This window comes from Trichosurus vulpecula, chromosome 9, assembly GCF_011100635.1.
Source record: "Trichosurus vulpecula isolate mTriVul1 chromosome 9, mTriVul1.pri, whole genome shotgun sequence".
Taxonomy (NCBI): Eukaryota; Metazoa; Chordata; class Mammalia; order Diprotodontia; family Phalangeridae; genus Trichosurus; species Trichosurus vulpecula.
The window spans coordinates 123,342,364-123,366,020 of NC_050581.1; the positions used below are offsets into that span (position 1 = coordinate 123,342,364).

Sequence of the window (23,657 nt, forward strand, 5' to 3'; positions counted from 1 at the left end):
CAGATGAATGACCACTCTACTGGTGGCATTTCAGGCGCTCGCTGTTCGGTCGTTGGAGGGGCAGAGGAGGTGATGCTGGAGAAATGGGGGGTGGGCTTCCTGTTGCTTCAGAACACAGTGCTCCTGCACCCCCTGGTATCACCCCTGGGGGCCGGGCCAGGCTGACTACTAAGGGCTCAGCCTCCGGACCTGCCAAGGGCCTGAGCAGTCTGTTCCTGGTGGTCAGTGGCCGAGGTTTTCCTTCCGCCTGTTTGCGGCTGATATGTAAGAGGAAATCCTGATGGGTTCCTGTTTGGGGTGAACTGGCTGGGCGTTTGTGTGTGTGTGTGTGTGTGTGTGTGTGTGTGTGTGTGTGTGTGTGTGTGATTTTTAAGGCAGGCAGCTTCCCCCTATCCCCATTCTGGATCATCTGTGTCCTAGACAGTCTCCGGAGGTTCCACTGCCCACAATCTTTCCCCCCATTCTGAAGCTGCTGAGTCCCTGCAGTGTTTGGCGATGCTTGGCCCTGGCAGGCCACGTCTCCTCTGGCTCCTGGCTCTCTGGCTGGCTGGTGTGGGCCAGGGGAAGGGAGAAAAGGTGGGTTGGGTCCGGCTGGGGCTGGGATAAAGACTGGGGCCAGTATGGGTGGTGGTGTAGAATTGATAGAGTTTCAACGATTTGGGGTCAGACTCAATGTCCTTTGGATGGAACAGAGACTAGAGAAAATGCCAGGCACTGGGAATTGTCTTTGGGAGCTTGAGGTGAATCAGGAGGGGACCAAAAGGTGGCAGCGCCTAGATGTGTTGTGGGGGGTGGTGTTGAATACAGTACCGGTCACTATTGGGCTCCTTTTCTGTTTCTCTTTGTCTCTGTCTGTCTGTCTTCTCCCTCCTTCTCTCCATGTCTCCATACATGAATTTTTGTGCATCTCTGTCTGTCTGGATGTAACTAGATCTTTGTGTTCATCTGGCTGCTGCTCTCTGTGACTACATGACTGAGACCTGTGTTTCTCTCTGTCTCCCTGACTCTAGATCTCTCAATTCCAATTCAATAAACATATATTAAGCACCTATTGTGTGCTCGTTAACAGGGATAAAATGGTAAAAAAAAACAACCCATCCCCCACCTACATGAAGCTTCCATTCCAAGAGGGGAGATCTGATCCAGAAATAAGCAAGCTGTAAAATAGGACGTGATCACTGGGGCGAGGGAGAGAGCCAGACAAATGGTGGCGGAAAATCTGCAGACAGACCGATCGCTTTTTCTCACTGTTTCCTCATGTCTTTGTCTCTCTGTGTCCTTATATCTCTGTCTCTCTGTCTCTGTCTCCATCCGTATCGCTCTCTCCCTTTCTCCACCTAAATCTGTATCTCTGCCTCTATGTCACTCTAAACTCGTATCAGCATCTTCTGCCAGTCTCTCTGTGTGTCTCTCTCTCTGCCTCAGGCTGCCTAGCCTAAGTGTGAGTATGCCCACAGGTTTATGAAGCCCCCCAGGCCTGTCAGCTATCCCCTCTTACTAGACACATTCCTGTCCCCTTAGAGTCCCCAGCATTGATGGGGCATCTACTGATTGGGGATAAACTAAGAAATTCTTATTGGTCACTGTTCTGTCTGGGCATGTGACTGTGTCAGCATCCTCCCTCCCTCCCTCTTCTGTCTCTCTCTGTTTCTCTGTCTCTCTCTCTCTGTCTCTCTGTCTCTCAGTCTCTGTCTCTCTCTGTCTCTCTTTATCTCTGTCTCTGTCTGTGTCCCTCTCTGTCTCTCTTTGTCTTTTTGTCTGTCTGTCTGTATCTCTCTATCCCCCTCTGTCTCTGTATGTCTTTCTGTGTCTCTCTCTTTATCTCTGTCTCTCTGTCTCTGTCTCTGTCCCTCTCTGTCTCTCTCTGTCCCCCTCTCTGTCTGTCTTTCTGTCTGTCTTCCTGTCCCTGTCTCTCCAAGAAGACCTCAGTAATCCCCTCTGTCAGCCGCAGCGTTCCCCCCGACCTCTGTCACGTTTGAGTTGCACCTCTATGTCACACTCTGGAATGTTCTATCATTTGTTTTTTTGTTTTTGTCTTAGCCACCGGACTGTGAATTCTGTGAAAGTAATATCCTTGTTATGCCTCCCCTAATACCTTGTGCAGCGTTTTGCACATAGGTGCTGAATATATGTTTGTTGAATAGATGAAAGGATAAAAGAAAGAAAGGATGGATGCATGAATGAATGAGTTTGTTGAATGGCCTGTCAAGTGGCTGTTTCTTTCTCCCCCTGAATCTATGCAGCTCTGTCCCTGATTCTGGGTCTATGTGTCTCTCTTTGTCCCTCTGTCTCTTTCTCTGAGCCATGGGATGTCTCTGTCCCTCTGTGTCTGAGTCTCTGTTTCTACGTGAGGCCCAAATCTCAGTTTCCCTATCTGGGGTCAGTGCGGGGGAGATGCAAAGCTTCCTGGATGAGAGTTGACCCCAGTATAGCTGGCTTAGGGATGGAATTCGAGTCTCCTTAAGAGAACAGCACAGGACAATAATAATGATTTCACATTTCTGCTCCAAAGTCCTTTCCCATCTGTCATATCCTAAAAGCCTTAAGCACCTTGTGGGATAGGCAGGCCAGCCAAGTGGGTTTATCCCTATGTGACATAGGCATTGTCATCCCTAATGGTCATAGACAAGAGAAGCTGGGGCCCAGAAGGGACAAGGGAGACTCGTCGGAGTCATTGGAAGAGCCAATACTAGCACCCTAAGTCTCCAGATTCTTGCAGCCCAGGAGGAACAGACTCAGGTCCTGCCCTCGGAGAACTCTCACGCTAGAGATGGGGGCAGCGGGAATCTGTTGGGGAAGGTATGGAAAAAGCAAGAAGCAAATACACAGAATTCGGTCAGAGATCAAAATGAGGCAGGACAGAGCTCATTAGGCACAACTAGGGCTTCAGTAGATTGAGAGGAGCATCATCGGCATGGGCTTGGGGATGCTGTAACTAGAGCTGGGCAGCTGGGACTTTGTCCCAGAACACCTGAATGTGGGAAGTGTTTTCTCCCTTTAGTGGATCTCCAGTCCACTGTCCCCCACCCTGAGGTCCTCTGTTCCCACTTCACTCAGCACCACCCTAAGTTTCTTGCCTTTCCCCTGGGGTCTGCCATCCCCTACTACCCTGGACCTGCCTGTCCGCCCTATTCTCCTTCCCCCTAGGAGTTGAGGATTGAGGGCCAGGCATATATTAACTATGTTACAGGGACTGGGGCCATACCCTCTGGGGGACAGGCTACCCCATTTCCTGATGAGACTACACCTGCCTGGGACCAACAGTCCTCTTCACTTCCTCTCTCACTGATTTTACTCCAAACAAATGTCATGGCCACTAGCCTTTGGGTGACCTAGAAGGATCCCTTCCCTCTACTACTACCACCACTTTACCGAATGTGCTTCAAGTGCTGGGATTCCTAGTTATGGTTCTGGATTCAGATAGGGTTAGTCAAAAAAGGCTTCCTGAAAAAGGTGGAGATAGGTCCCAGAAGTGTCAAACTCTCAGCCGGCAAGCTACATGGAGCCCCAAAACTCCCAAGTATGAACTGATCCAGATTATAATGTAGATTGAGAAATGGTTAGTAAAATAAACAAAGATACAACACAACATAGATAGTGTTAATCTGTGGTTTTCTAAGCCAATAGGCTATTGGAGTTTGACACCACTGGCCATATTTTGAAGGCAGGAAAATGAGTAGATTGAGGGAGCAAAAAGGGTCCAAGCAGAGAAGCTGGCGACCTTAGGGCGTCTTGCTGTATGCTCTTGGCCCCAAGATTTCTTTTTATATCTACCCTTGCCTCCCAAGTTTTCCTGAGTTAAAAAGTTAAAGGAACTCACTCTGACCCTGGGATAGTCTCTTTTACCGCCCCCCTTCCCCATCTGCCTTTCTTTTACAATAGTTGGCTGGAGGAGGGGGGAGGTATTAAGGGGAGGACAGCTGTTGCCACATCCCTTCTAGGAATAGGCCTGGAGATCTTTTCCCTAGCACAAGACTTACCCAAATCGAGGACTCAGCTCTCTCCCCAGGGTGGGGCTTCCTTAATCAGTCACCACAAGGCTACAAACCAAAAATCACATGCCTGTGTAGTCAGAGCTCACACAAGCCCCTCTGAACTCACACTTGGCCTCATGGTCTAACCTCCAGTGGATGCACCTGCACGCAGACACAGACACACACACGGACCCTCATATTCTTATTGGCCCTTTAGGTCATAGGTTCAACAGAGACCTCGTAGGTCATCTTAGGCCAATGGTGTCAAGCTCCAATAGAAATGGAGCCATTCAACTCCATAAAGATCTCCACCAGCTGCATATTGACTTAGAAAACCACATACTAACATTATCTATGTTCCATTGGCATTTTAATTTATTTTTTGCTAATATTTTCCAATTATATTTTCGTCTTGTATGGGCTGCATTCTGGAGTATTCCAAGTCTGACACCTATAATCTAGTCCAATAAAATGAAGGCCCATGTAGGGCAGGAGGAGGAATTAGGGGAAGCAGTCAGTCTATCCTCATACAAGGGAACTCAGACCCAGAGACATTAAGTGAATTGTCCCAAGAGCCACACAGATGACAAGCGGCAGAGCCAGGATTCAAATCCAGATCTGCTGACTTCAAACTCAGTACTCTCTCCCTGCTATGAAGGCTGTTTGCTTCTTACTAGGAACTTTATTTATAATTAGATCACAAGTGAGCAATGCTATTTTGGTTAGGTTACCCGGTCTAAACAGCCTGGTTTCGTCCACACTTATGGCTAATTGAAAAAGAGTCCAATGATGTTCCATTCAATCACACACATATTTACAAAAATGGTATTATATTAAAGCAGTAACATAATAATATTAAATAATATCTGGGGCTATTTGGAAAATTCTAAATTTAGTCACCGTTACCTTTAAATGACATCATAGTCTAAAGAGGAAACATTTTTAGAGCAAAATTTAAAGAAACAAATGCATAGCTTCTTACGGGGAATGGGGAAAGGCATAATGAAAGTAGTGAAAAGAGACCTATATTGAGGGTCAGGACACCCGGGTTCTCATCCTTTCTCTGCCCCTGACATTACTCTGTGACTTGAAACAAGTCCTTTTCCCTCTTTAGGCCTCAGCTCCCACTCTGTAAAATGAGGTTGTTTCAATAGATGGTCTCTAAATGGCCCCCAATGGTTCTGACTCCTAGGTGGAAATGTGAGGGGGCACTGGGCTCTTAGACCCCTCACTCCCCACTCTCTACCTCCTGTATAGGTCCAGTCCAAATACTGTAATACGAAGACCAAGTTCCTCACAAGTTCTCAATGTACCTCATGTGCGGCTTTTAAGAATCAGGCCTGCCCAGCAGGCTGGACCAAGAATTGGCAGAAAGATCCTCAGGAATGCAGGTATTAGCCTAACCTTGTTATCCCCGCTTCCCCACCAAACACCAAAAACCCTGTGGCTGGGAAGTGCCAGGCAGGACAGAGAGGAAATTGCCAGGGGCAGTGTATGGTCGGGAGGGTCTTAAGGAAAAATTAGAGAAAGACATGGCTGGCAGGGTGGAGAAAAAGGAACAATTATCTGGAGGTGGGGATCTATCTGCCCAAGAGGAAGATAGGATGGAAATCGAGGCTGAAAGCCTCAGATGAATAGGATAAGTTTTGCGGAGACATCAAAAGCCCCAATGGACAGAGAAGAGTATCCTTTCCTCCATATCCTCTCTAAAGTGGGTTCTGAATGCCCGAGGTTTCAGGCCTCCACTGCTTGTTACCCCCAGGAAGGGGGCCTTAGGGCAGGACCTCCGTTACTGACCCCTTTCTTGTCTCAGTTACACTGTGACTCTGGGAGAGAACGACATCTTGATGACTGGCTGCAGCCAGGCCTGCTGGAAAGAGGTGGAAGAAAAGGCTTGCTGTCCCGGGTACTGGGGCTCTAAGTGCTATGGTATGGGGCAGGGACCAGTGGGAACATTGCCAACTTTTTACCTTGGGGGTGGGCCCCAGACCTACCAGCTCAGTTCCCCTACAACAACAGGACCGTGACCACATAAGGCCAAGGCCATCTTACAACTGGCTCCTCTTCCAGCAGAGTCCTCTGACTGGGTCTTATGGTGGGGGTCTCATGACCTCCAGGTACTTTCAACCCCCCCCCCTCCAGGAGGAAGAGAGGGGTGGCTGGACCCTTGGCACCCACTGAAGCCCAAAGGTGTCCCTCTCCCTGGCTCATCTCCGTTAGAGTGACAGGGGGCCTGGCATCTTCTAGGGCTGGAGCCTGAGCCCTACTGAGCCTGCTGATTCTTCACAGAGTGTCCTGGGGGAGCCAGTAAACCCTGTAATGGTCACGGTACCTGCCTGGATGGGATTGGTCAGAATGGGACATGTGTGTGTGAGGTGAGAGGTTGTGGGATGGGCACTGAGGGGAGGACAGGAGTGGCTGATCAGCCCCTAGGATGGGACCATGGTGAAGCAAGAATGGAAGGATGGGAGCCCTGGGGAAACAAAGGGAGGACCTCTCAACTAGCCATTGGTCTACCTCTCTCCTCAGGAAGGATATGGTGGCTTTGCCTGCCAGCAGTGCAAAGATGGGAGCTTATTTGGTCCTGACTGCAAGTCAGGTAAGAGAGCAGGGGTCAGAGAGAACAGAAGGTGTCAAAGAGATACAGACCAAGTGACAGAGACTGAGGCAGGGATGGGGGAGAGAAAGACAGAAAGACAGAGACAAGCATGCAGACCAAGAAAAAGCACTGGACACAGACAGACATACTCAGAGATACAGAGAAAAAGACAGAGACAGAGAGAGACATAGAGAGAGACAGAATTAGAGATAGATAAACAGAGGCCCACAGAAAGTGACAGAGAAGCAGAGACAGAGACAGAGACAGAGACAGAGAGACAGAGACAGACAAAGCTAGAGACACATAAACAGAGGCCCACAGAGATTGACAGAGAGGCAGAGGCAGAGACAGGGATCAAAAGAAAGACAAAATCCAAGATCCATATAAAAAGACAGAGGGAAAGGAGATGAAAGTAAAAGATAGGAAGAAAAACACAGAGAGACTTCTCCTCCCGCCAAGCCCTATTTAGTTTGTCTTTGCCTAGTCACACACCTCTAACCCACCTATGATCCCTTGGCAGAAGGTCTTTCCCTCTTTCCCTGCTAGCCGCCCCCCCCCCCATGGCCCTACCAGGTCCTAATGGGGATGGAGTCCTGTGTTCCTATTTTCACAGAGTGCAGAGTCCCTAGTTGTCCCTGGCGGGGGTAGGTGTGTGTGAAGTGACAAGGCCTGATCCCAGGGAGATGGCATTCTCTTCCTTACAGTGTGTGCCTGTGTCCATGGGGTGTGCAAGAGTGGACCCCAAGGTGATGGCAGCTGTCTCTGCTTTGCTGGTTACACTGGCCCCCGGTGTGACCAGGGTGAGTGGCCTGGGCCAGGAGGAACTCAGGAGGCATTTTCAGGGCAGGGGGGTGGCCACAGGCATGGAGGGGAACAGAATGGGGAGGGGACAGAGTGGAGACCATGGGTCAGGTCTCAGTGATTCACACGTAGCCTAATTCTTGCCTGCCTAACAGGCCCCCACCAGAACCTTGGGGCTAGAAGGTTGCTTAGAGACCACTAAGTCCAACCTCCCCCTCCCTGTCCCCACTCCCTACTCCCATTTGCAGAGAAAAATTGAGGTTCAGAGGAAGGAGATGTTTTGCCCAAGTTGACACAATGAGTCAGTGTTGGAGTTAGGACTAGGCCCCAGGACTCCTGACCCACCCTTCTACTATTCTGCCCTGTTCTTCTGCTCTGCTTCCAGAAGTGCCTGCCTGCAAGGACCTGGCCTGCCCAAAGAACTCACAGTGTGTGGTTGCAGACACTGGGGTACCCAGCTGCAAGTGCCTACCAGGCTACCGGCTCCAGGGTAGCAAATGCCGAGGTGAGTCCCTAGACCTTCCCAAGGGAAGCCCTTGCTCCTCAAAAAAGGAGCAACCCCCCAATTCTCTACACCCCAACATGGGCCCAACTCTCACCTATGTATGCGCAAATAGGGAAATTTGACTTCAGTGCCCTCAGCCTCTCCTTTCTGCACCCTCCCTTTCCTTTCTCATATTCCTGTTCTCAGTTCCCTCTTCAACTGAAAAAGAATCCTAATTTACCGTTAGCGTGTCTCCAATTAGGCATTGGCCTGATTTTCTTGAAAGACACCATCTTCATTAAAGGGATTCACGGACTCAGCAACTGGCCAGGGAAGGGAAGGACCCTGAAATCATATCCCTATGTCATAGCCTCTCCTATAGGGATGACCAAGGACTCCAACCAGCCAACCAGAGGATGGAGAATTCATTCATTCACCCATGCATGCATGCATCCATCCATCAAATGTATATTAAGTGCCTACAAACCTGCTGCTGATACCCCAACTGGCCTCCCCACTGTGTTCAAGACAGGCTAACTCCATCTTCCTTTCCTAATAATCATGGCCCCTCTTCTTCTTCAAATCTTTCAGCCCAAGATTCCTGTTTTTCCTTTTCCTGCTCTCCTTTTGCTACATGCTCAGTCCTGGAGGATGGAGACCTTGAATGTCAGTGCAAGGCTGGTTATCATGGTGATGGGAAGTTCTGCCAACCCCTGGACCCCTGCACTTCCAACTATGGTGGCTGCCCCAGTGACACCACCCTATGCCTATATGTGGGGCCAGGCAAGGTGACCAAGGGCTCCCAGCCAGGGATACTGGATGAAGGCAAAGCTGGGAGGGAGGGGGCTCGTCCTTCCTCTCCATGCTGGAATGGCTCTAGGGTGCCAGACTGGCCTACATTCTGTATCTGGGACTCAGGCTCCAGAGTCCTATGGGAGCCAGCCTGGGGTGGGGGTGGGGAGAGCTGAAGAAGGGGCTGAGGGAGCCTTGGCTCCTTCCCTTGCCCCACTCCGAGCCACAGCCAACAGAAGGTTTCTGCTCCTCCCCTGGCTCCCCAGTCCACCTGCATCTGTCAACCAGGCCTAGTCAAGATTGGCTTCAACATCTCCGAAGGTTGCATGCCTGCCATCACCCCCTGCCGTCACTTCTTCTGTGACAGTTCAGCCACTTGCCAGGTCGATGAGCAGGGGAAGGCCAGGTAAGTATATGACAGTGAGAGTGAGCATATGGGACCGTGGGATTTGGGCATGCCTCTGTGTGTGAGCATGAGGGAATGCATGGGGGTGAGTGGTAGCATCTTAGTTAATGGTTACGATGGTGTGATTCTGAAAGCTGAAGAGTCTGTGCAAGCATGTGATCAGTTCTCTGTACGAGAATAAATGAGAAGCAGCCTCACCTAGGGGAAGGAGCACCAGTCAGAGGGTTAGAACCTTGGATCAAATCTGAGCTCTCCCCTTATGGTCCCAGCGACCTTGTAGAAGTCACTTAACCCCTATGAGCCTCATTTTTTTTATTTGCAAAATAAAGTGGCAGAAAAAAACTTTGTATTATATACAATCTCAGGTCCCTTCCAGCTCTAGGGCCTAGGACCGTGGGTAAGGCCTGCATGTGTGAAGGTCTGAACTAAGATGCCTAAGTCAATTTTATTTCATCTCGCCAAACAATTGAGCATTACTGAGTTCTGGAGATACAAAAATGAAAAAAAAAATAGGATTACTGGTGAATGGGAAGAGGGCAGAGAGGGATGGACCCAATATGGTACATCATAAATAAGTATACAGGCAGCCAAGGGGCCACAGTGGGTAGAGTATCGGGCCTGGAGTTAAGGAGTTTGTATTTTAGAATAGGTAGCCTGGTGTGGCAGAATGGCAGGCTTGAAGTCAGGAGAATCTGGGTTTGAATCCTGCTACTCACTAGTTGTGTAACCCTGGGCACACCACTGAAGTTCTCTCAGCCTCAGTATTCTCCTCTTTAAAATGGGGATGATAATAGCACCTACCCTACAGGATTGTTACAAGGATCCAATGAGATAATATGTGTGAAGAAAAGCTTTTCAAGGATGATGTGTAAATGTTAGCAATTATCATTATAATTCTTATCATTATCCTAGTGTCAGCAGGGAACCAGAGGTTTTGATCAGAGGAGTTGCACAATCAGATCTTAGGAAGGCCATGTTGGTAGTTGAATATAGATTGAAATAGGATAGACTGAAAAAGAGGAGAGAGTGAAGTTAAGGAGATGAGATAGAGGTTTACAACATAAATTGTTCACAATAGTAGTCCAGGGAAGAGACGGTGATGGTCATTGAGTAGAAGGGGATGGGTGTGAGAGGTGTTGCAGACTTACAAGACTTCCAACTGATTAGATATTAGGAGGAAGGGAGAGAAAAGAGTCAAAGATGACCTTGGAATTTCGACCCTGAATGGCTAGGAGGAGGAAGGTACCATCAACAGAATAAGGAAAGGGCAGATTAAGAGGAGACATCAGTGAGTTCTGCTTTGGGTGAGATATTCATGTGGGTCAGGAGGTCTAAGGAGAGATTAGAGCAGAGATAGATTTGGGAGCCATCTGCATTGAGGTGGTAATGTAAACCAATGGAGTGGAAGAGATAGACAGTGTCAATAAATAGGTTCTCTTTCTAGAAAAGATATAGGGGGTAGGGACAGGCCTTGGGGAAACCCCTCCCCATGCAGCATACATAGAAGACAGGAGTAGGATGAACCAGAAAAGGCAATTGAGACAGATCAGACAGATAGGAGGAGAACCAGTAGTGTCCACGATCATGGCAGTCCAAAGAGAAGAGAAAATATTCAGAAGAAGGAGGTAGTCAAGAGTAGTAAATGCTTACAGAGAAGGCAAGGAAGCCCAGGATCAGAAGAGCCTAGACAAGTTGGCAATGAAGACCTAACTGGTGACCTTTGAGAGACCAGTGTCAGCAAAATAGTCATAATGAAAAGTAATTTGAAAGGAGCTGAGGGGTGAGTGAGGGGGTGATGAGGAAGCAAGGACATCAAGTATAGACTGGAAATTCAGCTTTTCCTAGAAGAGGAAGAGAGAAAGAGGATGAAATGTGAGAGGGGTGGGTGACGGGGTCAAGAGGAAGTTTTTTAGATTGGGAAAGACCAGAGCATGTTTGTGGTTTGAGAGGAATGGGCCAGTAAAGGGATGCAGGAGAGAGGGGGACTGATTGACTCAGTAGGATCATGGAGGGAAGTGGGACAGATGAAATTGAAGGCATAGATGAGATGAAGGAAAGGTCCCCCTCATCCTCTGAGACAAACTCTATGTTTTAGCCAAATAGGCCTGTTGTCCTTCCTCAAACCCAATATCCCATCTCCCATCTCCACCTTTGTGCTGGGTGTCCCCCATGTTTGCAATGTTTTCCCTCATCACTTTGGCCTCCTGGATTTCCTGGCTTTCCTCAAGTTTTGGCTCAAGCCCTACCTTCTTCAGGAGGCTTTTCCTGCTCCCCCTAGCTACTGGTGCCTTCCCCTCTGAGAGTACCTTCCATCGACATGGTATCCATCTTGGATGTGCCTTGTAGCTTGCATGTTGTTTTCTCCATTAGGATGTGAGTTTCTTTAGGACAGGGACTATGCTGTTCTGCCTTCTTTTGTTTACTAAGTGCTTAGTTTGGTGCCTGGCACACAGTAAGTGTTTAATAAATGCTTGTAGACTGACCATCACTTGAAAGGAGTATTAGACTTCTTCTGCATGGCCCCAGAAGGCACAATCAGGAGCAATGGGTAGAAGTTGTAGAGGCAGATTTTGGCTAACAGAAGAAAAGCAATTGGAGCCATCCAAAATTGGAATGAGTCTCAGCAGGTAGAGACCCCATCACTGGAGTTCTTCACACAGAGGCTGGATGCTCACTTGTCAAGGATATCACTTGCTCAATTGTGGATCAGACTGGATGCGCTGAAGATCCTTATAAATCTGAGGCTGTGATTGTGAAGAGAGACAAGGAGACTGGGAAATAGGGGTGGGGAAACGCTGGCCATTCAAGGCCAACTGAGCCAATGGAGTTATGGCCCAATCTGGGCTGGGGAGGCAGCTGCTTGTTCAGATGTGCTTGTACGAGCATCAGGAACCAGCTAGCATTTATCAGGTGCTCTGTTCTGGTAGACTTTGAGGTTCCCAAGGATGATCCTCTTCCTTGCTGTGTCTTCCAGCTTCTTGATGATAAAGTAGCATTTGTGAAGTGCCTAGATAAAAAAGATGAAAATGAAGCTTTCCCGACCCCTGAGGAATTTATATTCTACTGAGGGAGACAATATGTATACATGTGTGTGTGTATAATATATATCTACACACACCATATGTATGCGTGTGTATGTATGTGTATGTAGAGAGGATATATAAAAAATAAAACAAGACCTTCTGACAGAGAAATGATGCACATGAAACACAGAAAGAGACAGGACATGGCCACTGTATCTATTTGTTTTGACAACTCTTGTTTGTTGCAAAGTAGTCTTTCTTCCTTTCTTCCTTCCTTCCTTCTTTTCTTTCTTTTTCTTTCTTTCTTTCTTTTTCTTTCTTTCTTTCTTTCTTTCTTTCTTTCTTTCTTTCTTTCTTTCTTTCTTTCTTATTCCTTCCTTCCTTCCTTCCTTCCTTCCTTCCTTCCTTCCTTCCTTCCTTCCTTTCTTTCTCTAGGTTTCAATGATGGGGAGGAGCAGGGAGAAGGAGGATCAGCAATAGTTATGCCAAAATAAGAAGACCATTGAAACAATTTTTAAAAACACAAAAGAAAACAGGAGGGAGTTCAGAAGGAAACACCGATGAGCAGGACAACTTTGAAAGTGATATATAGAATTGGTTACATATTTTTGTTTAAGCATGTGGTATGAAACAGAAACTCAAGAGTTTCATGTGGAATCCTCTTCTTTGTGGTCTCCTGTGTGTATGGAAATGCTCTTTTGGGGTGTTTAAGTTTCGAATTTAAAAAAAAATTAAACCCTATGAAATAAATACAAGACAGTGTTGGGAGGGGGCAGCTAGGAAGGGCCTGGAGTGGGGGAAAGGGGGGAGGAGAAGATCAGGAAAGGCTTCATGTAGATTAGGAGCTGGTGCTTGGGCTGAGCCTTGATGGCAACAAGAGATTCTAGGAATGGAGATGAGAAGCCAGTTCAAAGGGAGATGGAGCACTGGGGGCACAGAACAGCCCAAAAGTCAGTTTGGCTGAATTGTAGAGCGTGAGAAGGTGTGCGATGCATAAATAAGTCTGGAACGGTAGATTGGCGCCAGGTTCTGAAGGGCTTTACATTTCGAGCAGAGGATCTTATATTTGGTTCGATATGTGATAGGGAGCCGCCACTGAGGTTTATTGAGTAGGGGAGTGAGAAGGTCAGACCTGACCTTGAAGGGAATCACTTTGACATCTATGTGGAAGATCCCCTGGAGAAGGGAAAAATGAGGCAGGCGACCAGGATAGAAACTCCCTGAGGGCAGAGTCTGGGTCTTCTCTTCTTCATTGTAGCTTAGCACAGTGTTCTTCACAAAGGAACCCTCTATTGAGGTCTCTTGACCTGAATCTAACCAGGGAGACAAGACCTGAGTACTAGACAATAAGAAAGGTCGAAGCTAAGGAACTCTAGGTGTCAGAGAAGGGAAGACCAGTCTGGACTAGGCTGGGGAGAGTTCCCAGAAGAGGAGAGATCTGACCTGGGCCTTGCAGGCTGGGAGGAGGAATTTGAGTAGGTAGAAGCAGGAAACGGAGGAGAGCTAAGGGACAAGAGGGGTCAGAGAATGATTAAGGGACTGATCCAGAGCTAGGGGCAGCATTTTGTTAAAGCTGATTTCATATCCCCCACCATCCCCCACCCCCACCACCCACCAGGTGTGTCTGCGACAAAGGGGAGATCGGAGATGGACGCTCCTGTTACGGACACTTTCTCAGAGAGCTGGAGAGATTGAATAGCCGGCGCCCGAACCTGAGGAAGTTAACTACAGCCTTGTCCATGCTGGGTAATACCCCTCCTAAACTGACCTGAGGAGCCTGACTCCTGTTGAGGGAAGGGTCCAAATCCAGGACTCTGACTTCATTAGATGAGGGAACAGGTCTGGGTGTAGGGAGAGGAGAATGAGAAATGCAAGCAGAGCCAGGTTGTTGGAAGCCAATTTACAGGCAGAGAATAGAAACCAAGGCAGAGTGCTTGGAAGGGGAGAAAGGGTTGCCCACCCAGGCTGCGGGACCTCCTGACATCCTCCCACTTTGGCAGGTAAAGGCTGTGGGGAGATTCTGTCCAAGTCTGGGCCTTTCACAGTGCTGGTCCCATCCTTGTACCTGTCTGGGAGTTTGAATGTGAGTGCTACTGGCCCTCTGGGCCCCAGGGCACTATGCTGAGCCTTCGTGTTCTTCTGGGCCCCTCTTTCAACTGCTTCTTCCTTCCCTTATCTCTCAGAGGGGTCCAGAGTATGAACCTCTTCTTCCCTATACCCATCAGTCCAGGGACCTGAGCAATATTCCCATACCTGACATATACCATGGAGCAAAGACACTGAATGCTGGCAAATTTCCCTCCCCAGAGTTGTGCAATCTTAGCACAGTGTTCTTTTTTCTTTCCCTTCCTTCTTCACCAATAGACTTCCTGAGGAAAGTGCAGGGCTGGGAGGGGGGCAATATCCTGCCCCCCACCTCTCGGTCGTAATTCCTAACCCCCTCCTGAGAAGGCCAAGCTTTCCTGGAAATTCCCTTCCCCTCAGAGGGTGTCCATGCCTTCTGACAAAATCCTTTTTCCTTTCCTGGTGGTTTCTGAGGGCTGAGCCAGGAGAAATGAATTGCAGGGACTCCTCCAAAGCCTACATTTGGGCCAGGAACCAAAGTTCTTTCTTCCCCTGTTCCACTGGGGTTCTGGTCTCCAATCTCTTCATGGGATCATCGATCTGGAGCCAGAAAAGACTTTGAGGCTACCTAGTCCAACACCCTCATTTTACAGATGAGAAAACTGAGACCCAAAGAGTTTAAGTGACCCGTCCAAGGTCACCCAGGTAGCAAGTGTGAGAGGTGGAACCTCGAGCCAGGTCCACCCACCCCAAAGCCAGTATTTTTCCTGCTGTACTATGTTGACCCCCAGTCTTCCCATGGAGCCCCAGGGACACTGGGCCTCCAAATATATCCCTATCTCATTGTGGTCACCAAGTCTTCTTTTCTAATAGCCCTCCTAAAATCCTCTTTTTGTCTTCCATGAAGGAATCATTATCAAGATCGATATGCAAACTATACATCATTCCTGGACAGCACCTTATAAAAGATCGCCTCTCGGTCCCCTCCAAGACATTGTGGACATTGGCTGGAGAGTCAGTGACCTTTACTAGCGACAAGTATCTAGTAAGGAGGCCCCAGAGGACCAAGAAGTCTCCCCATTTTTTCTGAGCCCCACTGTACGCTCAGTCCTTGGCTTAATGCCACAGGGGATAGAAAAGGTGGGGAAGAGAAAGAACATGAATAGCCCTGGGAAACTGGCAATATGAAGGAGACGCGGGAGAAGCAGATCTGAGTCTTGCCTTCAGGAAGCTCTGCAGCCTGAGTGGGTCAAAGCTAAGGACTAAATTTGGAGATTTTGACCATAGGCACTTCTGAAGATGTTTGGAGGTGGGGTGGCTCCCTGGGAAGGCTTTGGGAAGATGGTAGGGCTTGGGTGCATCCTTCAGGGATTGCATAGAGATGTGGAAAACTACTCTGGGCTCCAGCTGGCGCCAGCAGAGTGTCAGAAGTGGTCATCAGCCCAGTGTGTTGGCAGGGGGAGGTGGAGAAGAGGCTTGGCCAGATTGCAGTGGAGGAGACTTATTAGATAGCAGAAGGAATGGATATCTGTCAGATAGACAGGATAGGGTCTCGAATGCCAAGCAGAGGAATGTGGGCTTGAATGTTGTAGTCTATGGGGACTGGGCTTGGGAACAAAAGTCCCTTGTGGTGTCTTTGCTAGGTTCTTGAGTCTCTAGGCTAGCAGATGCTAGAGACTAGGCATTGTGGGTAAGTTATACCACTTATTCTGGCCAAAGATATCCAGGGATCTGGGGGCCTTCTGAAAGGCAGGCTGGGTGGCTGGCTTTCACTGTGGGGAGGAGCTCAGGAGTCACAGCAGGGCCCTGGCTAGAGGCAAGAGGGATTTGATGCCTGATGCTTTCACAGAACTCTGGGAGAGCATACAAATACAAAGACCAACCAGGTTCGACATACAACATCATTCAGCAGAACTTGCCTGCATCCAATGGCATTTTCCATCTTGTCAGCAGCATCCGCAAGCAGCCCCCTTCATCCTTCATCCCAGGAGACCCAGAGGTGAGCCAAACCTGCCCTCTTCTCAAAGTAAACTCATCTGGGGAGGGGGATGGGGGAGAGAGTATTCTAGCCCCTGCACAGGATCATTCCTGTGCTGAAAGCAGCCAGGGGAAGGGGTCTGTGGCTCCCCCCATGAGAGAGCCTGGCCTGGTGGGATTACTTGCAAAAGAGCCTTGAATGCCAGGCAGAGGCTGCTGAGAGAACCCAGGCAGGGGAAGGAGGCGCTGGTCAGAGAAGTAAGCATTTTTTGTGATGATTTGTGTTCATGGGTTCCCGACATGCCCTCTCTGGCCCAGGGATCCAAGGGTCTTAGCGGAGGTTGGCTGAGGCAGAATGGAGTGGACCCTTAATAGAGGACCCAAGCCTTACTTCCTAGGAGCCAGGGTGAGGATGCGCTCCCCTCAGCAAACCCTAGAGGACAGAGATCCCGCTTCCTTTCCTATCTAAGCAGTTATGAAAGGTAGTCTGTGTGACCACCCACATCTCCTTATGCCTGGGCATATGCCTGTAGTGCCTGCAAGTGAGTACACATCTCTGTGTAGAACAGAATCTGGAACCAAAGGGGAAAGCTTCATCCAGAGCCCAAGTCATCTGTATCCCTAACTTCTCAGAGGCTCCATGAAGCCTATTGTCCATCTGGAGCTCTGGGTGGGGACAAACCCTCACCAAATACTCTAACCGATTTGCTAGGCAGTCCCTGAGTTTGCTTGGGAACCAGGCCCAACAGTGACCTTTGACCCTTGACCCCATGAGTGAAGATTTCTGGATTCATAAGGCAGAGAGGTAGGAAAGAGAGAATATGAGAACTGAAGGAAGGCAGGTATTTTCCGCTCTTGATGGATTTCTAGATTTCTTTTCACTAGACCCTCCCAAGAGGTTACTTCACCCACGAGATCCTTTGATGCCCTCACAATGACTTTGGCCTGAGAAGGACCCATAGCTCTCCCTATAAGTAATGGTGTATCTCTGGTCCCAAGGGGCCAGTGAAGGGGCAGAGGGAATATTGATTTCAAGTCCTAAATTTCTGCCCCTTAGGTCCTAAGGGCTGTCAGGGGTGGCAGGAAAACTAGAGTAAGCTTCCCCCTCTTGGATGTGGGAACAGGGACCTGAGTCCCCAGGGTCTGATTAGGCAAAGATTCTAGCTCCATTGTTGCCTACAATCAAGTTTAAATACATTGGGTTGATGATGCCTCTCTCTATCCTGGGACTCAGGAGAGATTAGGCCAAAGCTAAGTGAAATCAGAGAGGGAATAATGAATGTTCTCCCCAAGGCTGGTCAGACTGTGAGGAAGGATTGAAGGGCCTTCCTCATAAGCAGAAGGATTGGGATTGAACAGCCCTCTCCAAAAGTGGCCAGACCTTCTGGCCAGGAGCCCTCAACCTTCAAGCATCACCCAAGGGCTGATTCAGGCCCTAAGCGAGGAGGGTTCTCTTTGTGAGTGGCCAAACATAGAAAAAGGGGAGGTGTTCTCTCTCCAGACTACTCCAAAGCCCACCCAACCCAAGTATCTATTCAATATGTCCTTACAGAAATCCATCGGAAAGATCCTGGCTTCCATGGATGTCTTCAGTCGGTTTGAAACCATCCTGGAGGTGAGCAGATGATAGAGGGCCTCAGAAGAGGCAGCTATAGTTTCTGATTTGACAATCTAGATGGTCCCCTTCTACCCTGTTCCCCCAGATGGCTTCCAGTGCAGGCTCCATGGTCTTGGACTGTGCCTCCTTTCCTTTTAAGAAGCTCCTATTTATCAGAACTCTTGCCATCCGTTATCTTAATTCATTATTCTTAAAACAGCCCTGGGAGGGAGGCAAAACAAAGATTCTTATGTCCTTTGTACAGAGAAGGAAACTGAGACCCACAGAATGGAAGCAATTTATCCAGAGTCACAGAGAGAGACTATGGATGAACTGTGATTCAGGCTCAACTGTAACTGAGTCTGAGGTGTCTGAGCCTTCCATAGATAACCTCTTACAGTATCAGCATTGGAAAGGCCCTCCAGGATTATTTCATTTTACCCCTTTGTTTTGCACATGGGAATATTTGTGGCCCAGGAGGGGGAAGGAATGTACTAAAGTTATAATAAGAGCAAAACTGAGTCTAGGACCTGGTTTTCCTGACTTCAGGCCTTAAGATAACTCTTTAAAAAAATTAAATCTTTTGTTTTTATATCACCTTCATTTCAGAATATATCACTCCCTCCTACACAGCTAGCTATCCTTTGTAATAAGGAAGGAAAAAAAGAAAGAGAAGCAACCAAGCAAAGCTAACCCATATCAATTGAGTCTGCCAGTATACCCAATATTTCGTTCTCTTAGTCCCCCGCCTCAGCAAGGAAGGGAGAGAAGGTACATTTTTTCCATTTTTGAGCTTTCTCTCTGTCTCTGTCTCTCTTCTCTTGCCTTCTCTTCTTTCTCTCTGTCTCTGTCTCTCTTCTCTCTCTCTCTCTCTGTCTCTCTCTGTCTCTCTCTCTCTCTTCTCTCTCTCTGTCTGTCTCTCTCTCTCTTCTCTCTGTCTCTGTGTCTCTGTCTCTCTCTGTCTCTGTCTCTGTCTCTCTCTCTCTCTCTCTCTCTTCTCTCTGTCTCTCTGTCTCTCTGTCTCTCTCCTCTGTCTCTTCTCTTTTTCTCTCTCTCTCCTCTGTCTCTCTGTCTCTCTGTCTCTGTCTCTCTCTCTCTCTGTCTCTCTCTCTCTCTCTCTCTCTCTCTCTGTCTCTCTCTCTCTCTCTCTTCAGAACTAACTCACACTGCTTTTTTTCTCCTTTCTGAGCCACAGTGTCCTCATCTATAAAATGGCAGTCGGTCGTCTGTACAGCCTACCTGACAGGCCTGTTAATAAAGAAAGACCTACATAAAGTATTGCGCTACTTACTATCATTGTCTCATGGCCTTCCTTTCCTCTCTCAGCGTCCTCTGCTGAGGTGATGGCCAGGACTTCTACAGCAGCAGCCCGTCCGTTCTCGATTTGATCCTATCTGCTACTGTCTCTTCCCTGGTCTTTTTTTTTTAATTTATTTTTTATTTTTAGTTTACCACACTCAGTTCCACAAGTTTTTGAGTTCCAAATTTTCCCCCCCTCCCTCTTCTCCCCCCACCCCCATGACATGTAATCCGATATAGGTTCTACTTAGACCTTCACACAAAACTTATTTTCACAACGGTTAAGTTGTAAAGAAGAATTATATCTTCCGTGGTCTTGTTTCAAATGAAACACAAACCTGTCTGAGTCTCCCCTCTCACAAAAACAAAACAAATTCCCTTGACTTTCTTCCCCTGTCAAGATTCTTTTTTTGTTTTATATTTATAGTAAAGCCCTAAACCAGGGGTGGGGAACCTGCGGGACCACACTTGAGGACCCAGAGGGCCACATGTGGCCTCAAGGCTGCAGGTTCCTACCTCTGCCTAAACACAGTGCTTGATACATACATAGTAGGTGCCTAATAAACGTTTGTTCCTTTGTTAATGGGACCTGGAATTTCATTAGACAAGGGAACTTCCGGGGATAGGAAAAAGTGGACTTTGGGATCAGGAAGTGCTGGTACTAGCCAAGGATCCTGGACCAATTATCTGAGCCTCAGTCCCCTCGTTTGTAAGATAAGGAGTTGAATTCCTCAACTTCTAAGGTTCCTTCCAGCTTTATGTCTTTGACCGTGTGAACCCCTTCCTGTACCAGAACAGATCAGGAAATCGGGGTCCAGAGCTGGGAAGTGACATACGCAATCAAGTTTGTGGAGCTAGTAAATGTCAGAGTCTGGATTTGAACCCAGGACTTTCCCTTAGGCCATCAAGAATATAAGCTGCGTGTGGGCAGGGCCTGTGTCTTTTTCCACTTGAGTATCACTAGCACGGAAGCACAGGACTTGGGTATAAGAGGCAGATGCTTAATAATTGAATTGTTGATTCCAGAACTGTGGCCTCCCTTCCATCCTTGAAGGCCCAGGGCCCTTCACTGTATTTGCCCCCAGCAACGCTGCTGTGGACAGCCTGAGAGACGGGAGGCTCATTTACCTTTTCACTGAGGTGAGAGGGTGGGGCCTGAGGAAGGGGGTGAGTCTTTGAGAACTGAAGGAAGGCAGGTATTTTCCCCTCTTGATGTATTTCTAGATCATCCACGAGACCCTTTGATGCCCTCACAATGACTTTGGCCTTAAAAGGAGCCATAGCCCTCCCTATAAGTAATGGTGTATCTCTGGTCCCAAGGGGACCTCCCAATACTGCCTGACCCATCCCACCCTCAGGGCCATACCTCCTCCCTCCTCCCAACCTGGCTGCAACTGCCTGGCTCAGTCCATCTTTTGGGCTCCTCTAACCCCACTCACCCCAGTGAGTTTAAAATCAGCTTTATGGGAGAAGTTCTGCATTCACACCAAGCACTTTCTCCTCCATCAATGCCATTTCTGACACTCCCACCCTATCCCAGCTCACCCCCCAAATTCTGTTTCTATGCTCTCTCCCCTCATTATCCTGCCCTCCCCCAAAGACCAGCAGCTCCCTGAGGTCAGGGACAAGTCTTAACCCTTAAACCATTAGATCAAGCAAGGACTGACTGCTCCCTTTTATCCCCAGGGCATCTCTAAACTGCAGGAACTGGTGAAGTATCATATTTACAGCAACGCTGGGGTAAGACCTCGGACATACCCGTCTCCTCACTCACAGTTTCTCCCCAAGATTCCTTTGGCCCCAAACCTTTTTCAGGGCCTGCCTCCTCCAGGAAGCCTTTCTGATTAGCTCCACCCACCTCTGCTTTTTCACTCTTCAGCTGACTGTGGACAAGCTTATATCCTTGAAGCTAATCCAAACCATGGCCAACCAGGTCCTGCTCACGAACATCACAGAGGAGGTGAGCGTGGGGGCCGACTCTCCCACTGCAGACGCAAACCTGCCATATCTGTTTTATGGTTGTCCGCAGACCCCTTGGCCCTTCTGTCAGGGATGAGAGCATCAGGCTGCCTCTGATGAGGGATGTCTGTAAGCTTCTCAAGGGACAGGATGGTTCTTCCCCCTTCTTTATGTGCCTGGCACATAATGGAGATACTTGTTGGCTGACTGCTTTATCACCTCTGTTACACATGGGCAGATTTATGGACTCCTGGGGTGGCAGAGCTGGAAGGCACCTTAGAGAAAGTCAAGTCCCGCCTTCCCATTTTAAATTCAAAGAAATTGAGGTCCGTGGGGGCAAGGCTGTCCACCTGGCTTGTTCGAGGTCACACAGCAAGTAGGTAGTAGAACCAACATTGGAACCCAGGCCTTGTGACTCCCGCTTGAACTCTTTTTACTGTACCTTATAGGTCAATAATTCAAATAGAATACACAGTGAGGGAGCCCCAGGGACCATCCTCTTATGTATTGGGAAACTGAGGTGCAGAGAGGGAAAGGGACTTGGCCAGGGTCATCCAGTGAGGCAATGGCAGGGACTAGGCCCAGGTGAGCTCACAGGTCTTACAGTACCATTTTTCCTGGGGCCAGTGTAGGGGACATGGTAAATGGGAAGACATGGGAGATTTCTATCCTAGGGGCGCATCCTCTTGGGCTCTCCTGGAATCCCCTTGAAGAGCGTGGATATTGTGGCATCCAATGGAATCATCCACCTGCTGGATGGCATTCTGTTGCCTCCGTCCATCCTGCCCATCCTGCCTCATCGATGCAATGAGAACCAGTACAAGATTGTGACGGTGAGTACTTCCCAAAGGGGACCACCGGCTACCAACCATCCCCAGGAAAATGGCCTTGGCAAAGAGGAGAGCACTGCTACATAATGCTGGGCCTCAGCTGCTGAGAGCCATAACGATTGACCCTTCTCTTCCCAGGGCACCTGTGTAGATTGCCAGGCCCAGAATGCCAGTGTATGTCCCCCCAATAGCCAAGAGCTGGTGAGTGTTGTGCTGTGCGGTTCAAGAGGCTTCTCCTAGGAATACGTCTAGTGGGGCATGAGGGAGAAGGAAACCTAAATAAAGATTATATGATTATATATATATGGGGGGAGAGGTGGGAATGAAAGAAAATAGATGTTTAGTAATGGAAAAAAAATTAATATTAAATTTTTTAAAAGAAAGTCTGAAGCAAAGCCTGGGCCTGAATTTCTATGGTCATTGAAAATCATCCTCTGCTTGTGAAGGACCTAGCCTGGGTTTTAGGCCTCATTGATCTGCACTCATCTTCCAAAGGTGCAAGCTCCCTTCTCTTTTCTCTCCATTTACATGAGGATAATTGAGGGTCTGTTGGAGATGGAGTTCTAAGCCCACAGAGACAAGCAGGTTCAAGGGCTGGGAAAGTCCAGGGGTCTTGGGGTTGAGAAGAGTTTTACAGGGTAGTAAAAGGTGAAAACCTCCCCTGATCCCTGAACCCCAGCTCAAGGCCCCAAGATCCCCTCTGTCCTTTTCTCTCTTCATGCCCTCGGACCAAACCAGGGCGTTTGCTAGGAATATTTATGAGGAAAAATAATCCATAAGTTCAGAAATAACTCACTGGGGAAGGGAATTACCCAGCCCTCACTTGAATAGTGTATGAGTGACTCCTGAGCTGTGGGGGAGAGGTCTGGGTATGGCACACTCTGCTTTTGCTACCTTGTAGTCCCCAAACAAGATGGGAATCTCCTGCCTCAGAATCTCCCCCCAATCCTGCAAATGATAATAATGATAATAATAAGAAGAGAAATAATGAGGATTGTCAGGCAACCTCTCTGCCTATTGATTTCTTTGTAGCTACAGAATTGTGACCAGAGAGTAGAAGTTTGAGATAGCAGCAGCTGTCTCTGGCTGCCCCAGAGGCAGGATGTCCTAGTGGATAGAGAGCCAGCCTCAAAACCAAAAGGATCTGCATTGAATCCTGCCTTTGACACCTACTGACTGTGTGACCCTAGGCACTTAGGCTCTCTGTGCTCTAGGCAAAAAGTGTGAAACACGATGCCTGTGCATCCCACGTGGACCACAGCACTCCCAAGGGTAGCCAGAACCAGATTCAAATGTGCTTGGGAAATATTTAACAAAATGAATAAAAATATACTGCAACATACATAATGTTAATATGTGGTTTTCTAAGTCAATATGCACCCACAGGGATCTCTATTTATTTTCTATTTGAGTTTGATGCCACTGGCCTAGAACACTGACAAGTGACTTCCCTGCCATCACACAACCAGCATGTGTCAAAGATGGGACCTGAACCTAGGTCTCCTTGACTCTATGCACTATGCCAGGATGCCTCCCAATAAAGGGAATTATAGCAGTCATGATGATTGTAACTCCAGACCCAAAGAACATTGGTATGGAACTTTCCTGATTGGTGGAGATCAATACCCACTCCTTCATGAGGAGCAGGGGTATTGCTGACAAAAATTGAAGAGTTCGCCTCTCTCCTCTCTCTCGCTCTCACCAATTACACACCTGTCAGGACAGAGTCCCATACCAATGGGCTTTGGGATTGGGTTATCTAATGTTAACGATACTAGTGAAAATTTACAGAGCACTTTATAGTTTACAAAGTGTTAGGCTGCAAACCCAGAAAGGTCAAACTACTCGTCCT

General features: G+C 48.3%; 1 protein-coding gene across 2 annotated transcripts in view; it reads left to right on the top strand.

Annotated features, from left to right (window-relative positions):
- Nucleotides 1-415: 415 nt before the first annotated feature.
- STAB1 (stabilin 1) overlaps nt 416-23,657 on the top strand; it is a 61,841-nt gene continuing 38,599 nt past the window's right edge. For both annotated transcript variants that reach the window (XM_036737776.1, XM_036737777.1), the window contains exons 1-19: nt 416-576; nt 5,232-5,365; nt 5,788-5,903; nt 6,264-6,349; nt 6,504-6,573; nt 7,278-7,373; nt 7,760-7,879; nt 8,450-8,646; nt 8,917-9,056; nt 13,698-13,825; nt 14,080-14,162; nt 15,051-15,188; nt 15,993-16,142; nt 17,673-17,735; nt 20,043-20,156; nt 20,703-20,756; nt 20,896-20,976; nt 21,650-21,808; nt 21,944-22,006. In XM_036737776.1, the coding sequence (XP_036593671.1) occupies nt 496-576; nt 5,232-5,365; nt 5,788-5,903; nt 6,264-6,349; nt 6,504-6,573; nt 7,278-7,373; nt 7,760-7,879; nt 8,450-8,646; nt 8,917-9,056; nt 13,698-13,825; nt 14,080-14,162; nt 15,051-15,188; nt 15,993-16,142; nt 17,673-17,735; nt 20,043-20,156; nt 20,703-20,756; nt 20,896-20,976; nt 21,650-21,808; nt 21,944-22,006 (2,073 nt within the window). In that variant the 5' untranslated portion in view covers nt 416-495. The remainder of the gene's footprint in view (nt 577-5,231; nt 5,366-5,787; nt 5,904-6,263; nt 6,350-6,503; nt 6,574-7,277; nt 7,374-7,759; nt 7,880-8,449; nt 8,647-8,916; nt 9,057-13,697; nt 13,826-14,079; nt 14,163-15,050; nt 15,189-15,992; nt 16,143-17,672; nt 17,736-20,042; nt 20,157-20,702; nt 20,757-20,895; nt 20,977-21,649; nt 21,809-21,943; nt 22,007-23,657) is intronic.